Below are 7,446 nucleotides of genomic sequence, written 5' to 3' on the forward strand. Positions count from 1 at the left end.
TTGGCACGTTTGTTATGGTAAAATATTAACATTGCGTTTGATACAATATCTTTGTTTAATAAGAATTAAAATCAAATTTTTAGTAGATTTTGATAAAAATTCGCGTAAGTCCTATACAGAATATAGACTGTTTCACTTCAAGAGATTATTTTCTATGATCAGACAATTGCCTTATGAAGACTCGCTTTCGCTACGGCTCCGGTAGGTTCCCTTAGCCAAGCCTTATATCTTGAAATTAATTGATCAAGTTGATGATAAAATTCATGGACATTGAAGCTCAGTTCTATTCTCCCGCACACCCGCTCTTGCAAGGCTAGTCGGGAGGGAGGTGTTTTTTCGGGTGCGTATGGTTAAAAAGTTGTAAATCACATAAATATATGATTAAAATTAATTTTTAATTTTGACTTAAATTAAAATTTGAATTTAAAATCGTTAATAAATTATTCCCAATGCTTAAATAAATTCACTAAAAAACAAAAGTCAAAAATAAGCCCTCGTTTGATCCTACTTTTTGGTCAAAATGTATTTTTAAATAGTATTTTGTTAGAAAATGTGTGATTAAAAAAAAAATTAGATTTGCATCTAAATTTATTTTATAGGAGAGTATGCAGTAGAAAATGAGTCTTGAAAAGAATAAAGTTTTGAGAAAAAAGGGCCATGAGCACATTTGGCGCCAAACACCACCTGCTGATTCTCTCCAGTTTCATTCTCTCAAATCTTCCCAATTTTAGCTAGAATCGTGTTTGAAAAAGCGAATCTCAAATCCAATTTGACGATTTTAGCTTCGAACCAAAACTGCAGAGAACCTGAGGTAAAGGAACAAGGGGATCCCCACTACTACAAAACCAGAGCAAGGGCAAAGGGGCGCCAACGACCGGGAGGAAGAAGGCGCAACGCAGTCGTTTAAAAGTACCAGCACCTCGTAAAAATGGCGGAAGCAATTTCTCCAATGGAAATCGATGACGAGAACAACAATCTAGACTCTCTCAAAACCCAAAGCAAAGGCAAAAGCGTCGTCGTTTTGACCGCTCCTCCCGACATGAAAGCCACTCCCTGGGTCGAAAAGTATCGCCCGCAATCCCTGGACGACGTCGCTGCGCATCGTGATATCGTCGAGACTAGTAAATTACCGCCATACCCCTCTCTTTCTGTTCATTTCTTGTTAATTTGTTTAATTTATTTCTTACATTGCGTCGAAGTCTTCGTAGGCATATCATGGTACCAACCAACCTGTAGCATTGTGATTCGTTTAGAAGTATTTCGTTTTCCTTGTATTTTATGCTCCAGTATCTTATCCCACTGTCTCCCATTGCATTTCATTGGATGATTCATCGGCTGATGATGGTTAGTTATTAAAATTTCAACTTTAAATAATAAGATCGAATTCTGAACTGTTTAAAATATGCTTCAAATGTTTTGAGCTTCTGAATCAAATGCTTCATGGTTACTTTAGGCTAGCATCGAAGTTCTGTACATGTGTAAGTGTCATGCGTATATAAATTTAGGAGTGTCTGGCACGAGGAAGGAAGGATAAAGTTTGCCTTGTCATGTCAGGGATATTGAGAAGAAAACAAAAATAATTTGATTTTTGGATGATATTTTAATTCACATGGGATCCAAGTTCTCTCATGCATCAATCGGGATAACTTTAGAATCACTTTTTAGTCACTTTCCATAACCTTTTCCCTTGTACCAAACAATGGAATGATTGATCACCTTCAAATTTTAAGTATTCCATTTCCTTATTGCTTTCTTTTCTCAGTAGCAAATAGATCTTTTAGGTTTCTACAAGTGTATTGGATTTTTATTGAGGTTTTTTGCTAAACAGTTGATAGACTGGCAAGCGGGAACAGATTGCCCCATTTGTTGCTCTATGGACCACCAGGAACAGGAAAGACTTCCACGGTGCTGGCTCTAGCTAGGAAGCTGTATGGGGCTCAGATGCACAACATGGTTCTGGAGCTGAATGCATCGGACGATCGTGGAATCGAAGTGGTGAGGCAGCAAATTCAGGACTTTGCAAGCACTCAGAGCATATCTTTTGGGTATGTTGTGAAACACAGGCATTTTGTTTTATACATGTCGTTATGTATGTGTATATATTGTAGTTTGTGTTTTTATAGATTACATATGACACAAATATATGTAAAGCACAATTATACACTTGACTGGTGCAGGCACCTTTTGTTTTCACTCCTCGCCTAAAAGTTACACTGAAAATTCTATAGGCGAGAAAAGGCTCCTCTAAAAGTATTTTGAAACTCTATAATTTTATTAGTAGCATTAGGTATTTGATTTGGAATATAATTATGAACTTGGAGGTTTTGTATTTGGGCATGGGAGTTTTTAGTTGCTTTGAGATGCTGGTGAATATTAGTTACATTGACTTCTGGATTGATGATTGATAATTTGACTTTAAGGGTTTTAGCTATTTTTTCCCACATGCTGGAGTTTCATGCTTTCAAACTGTTAATTTGATAATAGGTTTGTTTGATTCAAATAATAAATACAAGCTTTGGCATGTACAATAGTTAAAGGCAATAACAACACTTTGTTCCCAATAAATTTCCGGTCGGCAATAGATTAAGTAAATACAGTTTTAATTATTATTACACATATAAAACTTCTGTCTGATCTGCTTAATCTGAATGCAAAGTTTACAAACTAGATATTATCACATTAAGAAGTAAATTAAGTAATAGTTTTGTTTTTGTATATCGATGTGTTTTTTGAACATTTTATTTTTGCCCAACGATATTAATACTATTGCTGTGTTTCCCCAAAACTTTGATTTGTTGCTTGAATTCGTTACAGCTGATATGAGTAATGGTAAGTGGATTCAACACTGAAATATTGGTTGCAACATTTACCTAACTAGTTGTCTGTTCTGCAGTGCAAAGTCTGCTGTAAAATTGATCCTATTGGATGAGGCAGATGCCATGACTAAAGACGCACAATTTGCTCTTCGTCGAGGCAAGAATCCATTGCTTTTTTTACTTTAAGTCAATTTCATTTAAAGGGTTTAGCTTACGCAATCGAGTTAAATATATTTGCTTTGCAGTGATTGAGAAATACACAAAAAATACTAGATTTGCTTTGATCTGTAACAATGTTAACAAGGTTATACCAGCATTGCAATCAAGATGTACTCGTTTTCGATTTGCTCCTCTTGATGGGGTCCACGTCAATGAGCGGCTTAAACATGTTATTAGCGCTGAAGGGTAAGTTCTTTGCTCATGTTGGACCATAGATGTTTGGATGATTTCAACTTATTTCTCTAACATAATTTCATCTGTACAGGCTTGATGTACCTGAAAATGGTTTGAGGGCTGTTGTACGGCTTAGTAATGGTGACATGAGGAAGGCATTGAATATTTTGCAAGTTAGTATCTTGGTTGCATTGTTATATTAGTATGGTTATTCAGTTTACGTTGTGTTCTTGAAATAAATAAATAAAAATAAACACAGATAAGAAGGAATATAGGGAAATGGGAGACTTTCCTTTTTTTGGTCGTCCATGCCCATATAACTCATTTGGAAGCTTCTTGCTAAGGCTGTTTTGACTCTTCATAACTTTGTAGTGATCAGTGAGAACTGTCTTTTAGTCATGGGGAAGGGGCTGGGGGTTGTGGAAATCAAAGATTCATATGGCTACTTGTCATTTTTCAGTGATTTAATTTCCTCTTGGTTTCAGTTGGCTTGTGTTAATCTAGGCCTTCTATGAGCTGCAGTATTTAAATATTATTATTCATTGCTGGTTGTATGCAGTCAACACATATGGCTTCTCAGCAGATCTCGGAAGAAGCTGTGTACTTGTGCACTGGAAATCCTTTGCCTAAAGACATTGAACAGATTTCTTATTGGCTTCTTAATGAGCCCTTTGCCACTACCTGTAAACGTATCCTGAATGCCGACCTTCTTTCTAATTGTACCTTTTTTTTTAATCTTTCTAATTGTACCCTTTTTCTGGTCTTCAAATTGTAATGTGCACTTAAAAATGTTCAGGAATTTCAGAAATCAAGACTAGGAAAGGATTAGCATTGGTGGACATTGTAAGAGAAGTAACCATGTAAGAGCTCATATTGTTTGTCATTCACATCCCAGCAGTTTCCTTTTACTCATCTCTTTATAATTGATGTCAGGTTTGTTTTCAAGATCAAGATGCCTCCAGAAGTTCGGGTTCAGTTGATTAATGAGTTGGCTGATATCGAGTATGGAACCACTTTCTACGCTTAAGTTCTCATTTTCCCTAGGTTACACGATGATAACCTGTTAATTTTAAATTAAAGTAGTTTCATCATTGATCTTGGTAATAAGTTTATGTAGTAGTCTATTTTTGAGAGAAAACTTGATGTCAGCTTTGAGTCACCTTTCATACCCATAAGATGGTCTTTGTGGTCTGTCATATGCCTCTGATCTCAATCATATACGTACCAAGCATTTGATAAGTCGAGGACTAAACTGAAAGCTCTTCCTTTTTGGACTGAGTAAATAAATTCTTAGGACGGGATTGAGATCTACATTATAATAAGCATATGCCATTGAATTTTAGCTTCTGGCATGATTTACAGATTCCACTAAATTAATGTCGGTCAAGGATAAACTACCGCACCATCCTTTTGCCAAGTGTAAAGTAGCATTTTTTCAACCCTTGTCCTAATACATCGGGGACGAAGCAACTATTTCATTTCCGAGAATTTGAGAGCATCCTAATCCATTGAGTATAATGCAGACTAATGAACCATCACATGCGCACTTCAATTTCATGATATTTCCTTTATGGGCGTTATTATTTTCCCTTGGTATTAAATTGCTCGGTGCCTTTGTTATGCAGATACAGGTTGACTTTTGCTTGCAACGATAAGTTGCAGCTCGGATCATTAACTGCTGCTTTTACGCGAGCAAGAGCTTCGCTGGTTGCTGCAGCGAAGTAATCACATCAAATTGGAGCTGGAATCATCAGAATCTGTTCATTGATTTAGTTAAGAATTTGGCAGTTGGGAAGGGTTATGAATGTAAAGTTTATGAGGTTTTCATTGCTGAATTCTGTATTCAAAAGTCAAAGAGTTCACCTTTATGAGTAGAGGTTATTGAACTTTTTAGGAGTCATATTAGATCGGTGTTGCTCTATTGTCACTTTTTGTGTTACTTTTGTGTTGTAAATGAAAGCATCCAGTTACCATGTTTGCAACCCCTTTACTACATATTTCTCCTATTTTTTTCACTTAACAAGGCATAATGCTTATTGCGGGAATCATTCTGTATGTAGTTGTACTAGCCATGCGACTGTGTTGCAGTTGCACATCGGGGTGTTATTCAGTCAACCAATCATTCCATTCATCGGGAACTGGAGATTGGGTGAATGGATGCAATGCTGAATATGTTAATCCTATCACATCTGAGCTGAAAGTAGATGATTCTGTCAGCCAAAATGGATCATGCAATTCGGCCGCCACTCATTACCATGTAATATACTCGGGTAGAAGAAACGGTAGCCCTAGAAATGAAACTCCATAATTTGAATACTTGCATTTGCAGCCCATTTTGCATTTATATTTTACTAACAGGAATGCTGCCACGTATATAACTTCAAGAACAAAGTGCAACCTCGTTTTACCATTAAAAGAGAGGCACTTTTTCCAAATATTTTGCTAGCTACTACACACTTTTGACTTACCTGTACAATAAGTTTCTATTTGAAACCTTTCTTCCAAACTTTACTAACCCTGTTGGATTCTTGGCATCGTTATACATTTTACAACTCAAGACAGCTTATTGGCAACTACAAAACTGGACATTTCTTGGAGATATTCACATAGAGAGAGCAACTCGCTCCCCGTGTCATACCATATTGTAATGTATCATTTGTCTGTTCCTCGCCTAGCTGGTGTGCTCGACCGGTGCCAATTTAGTGCCTTTAGCCATAATAACTTGATCTTGCCTTCCTTTCACACACTTTCATCTGACCGGTTGGACCACGTTATCTCAATTTCAAGTGTCCGGGAAGAACCGTCTTTACTGCCGTCTTGGCTAAGGCTGAAAAGACCGCTGTATATTCCTTCAGTTACAACTTTGTCGATTTGAATTGTAACCCTCCCAAGAGTACTCTGAAATCAACAAGCAATTACATCCTTAAAACTATGAAAACAGTACTGGGAAAGAACAAAGATTTTCACTCAACTATGTTACAATTTTATCATCAACCATAGTCAATGCTCTTTCAGAGTATGAACTGATAAGCAATTCAGAAAGTATCAAATTGACTGAATATCTTATTCTGCCTTTTCAATTGAAACTTGCCTTTTCCACGGAAAAGTGGAATCAGACTTAATAAATGATCGTGGAGTAACGTACAGATTGATTGGTGTTAGTTAATTACCTTTCCAAAAGTACTTTTGCTTTTGCACAATATATGCAACTTTTGCCCTTTTGGAGGCACATCAAAGGCCCATGTGAAGCCTTCTTTCCATTCCGGAGATGTACTGTGGTTCACGACCTGATAATCAATCAATATATATAAAATGATAATCAGGATTTCGAGCATACATCCGATAGCTGCATTAAAGATCATCAACAACTGGCTTTTGTACATGATTGCATTTGTTACTTTATAGATGTCGTCTAATGTTAACAGAGAATGACATTATAAAATTATGACATGAAGGGCATATTTGGTATGCAATAATAGAGTGGATTGGAAAGAACAATAGACAAAACTCGAACTTCTTTTTCTTCTTTGATATTGTTCATACTGTACAATCCACCCTACAAACAAGCCACAAGTAAATAACTAAACATGCCACATATAGAGGAAAAATATGAAAACCGTAACCTTAGTTTGCCGAGCAGGACCATTGCCAATATTCAATCGACAAAAAGCATTTGTGCCTCCTACGGCTTGCTTTAAGTTGTTTGCTCGCTTAATAGTGACCGTCAAACAACCCGGTAAACAACTCAAAAGGCTCTCTATTCTTTCATGAAAATTCGGAGGGCAAGTTTTCATGAGCATTTGCAGAATGGGAATCGCTTCGGCTGCAACCATAGCTTGAGATTTGGACACATCGACTGGCATAGACGACCATGACTGTTTTAACAAGCACAATGTAATCAGTACAGAATCCTGAGCAGACTCACTGCCGGACTTAAGTGCTGCTACCAAATGAGGAATGCACAGTGTAGTAGCTTCAGAAACATGAAGCTTATGAAAATTGGCAAAGATAACATGTATCGTCCTCAAGACCTCTTCATTGAAAGTGGCAGTGGACCACAATTCTTTCTCTAGAGCAGCTGCATATAGATACGTGTTGAAATAGTTACAAGAAATTCTTCAAGATATGATTTTTAAATTCACTATTAAATGAGAAGGAAAGGAGTCGTCTGTCTATGAGGTAAGCAATCTACAACTATTTAAGCCCTTGTTTGGGCTCCCTTTTGATGAGATTTCTG

General features: G+C 36.8%; 2 protein-coding genes across 2 annotated transcripts in view; one reads left to right on the forward strand and one right to left on the reverse strand.

The window, feature by feature from the left end:
• Positions 1-800: 800 nt before the first annotated feature.
• On the forward strand, positions 801-5,204 carry LOC111385590 (replication factor C subunit 3). Its single transcript, XM_023009999.1, has 9 exons — positions 801-1,121; positions 1,829-2,045; positions 2,894-2,973; positions 3,062-3,221; positions 3,301-3,382; positions 3,769-3,898; positions 4,006-4,069; positions 4,143-4,211; positions 4,835-5,204. Exons 1-9 carry the CDS (start codon positions 929-931, stop codon positions 4,932-4,934), a joined length of 1,095 nt encoding a protein of 364 aa, XP_022865767.1. The 5' UTR covers positions 801-928; the 3' UTR covers positions 4,935-5,204.
• Positions 5,205-5,514: 310 nt separating this feature from the next.
• LOC111385589 (protein CELLULOSE SYNTHASE INTERACTIVE 3-like) overlaps positions 5,515-7,446 on the reverse strand; it is an 11,367-nt gene continuing 9,435 nt past the window's right edge. Inside the window, exons 4-6 of the mRNA XM_023009997.1 lie at positions 6,833-7,287; positions 6,380-6,496; positions 5,515-6,107 (exon numbers count right to left, since the gene is read on the reverse strand). Of these exons, the coding sequence (XP_022865765.1) occupies positions 5,949-6,107; positions 6,380-6,496; positions 6,833-7,287 (731 nt within the window). The 3' untranslated portion in view covers positions 5,515-5,948. The remainder of the gene's footprint in view (positions 6,108-6,379; positions 6,497-6,832; positions 7,288-7,446) is intronic.

This window comes from Olea europaea, unplaced genomic scaffold, assembly GCF_002742605.1.
Source record: "Olea europaea var. sylvestris unplaced genomic scaffold, O_europaea_v1 scaffold3215, whole genome shotgun sequence".
Lineage (NCBI taxonomy): Eukaryota > Viridiplantae > Streptophyta > Magnoliopsida > Lamiales > Oleaceae > Olea > Olea europaea.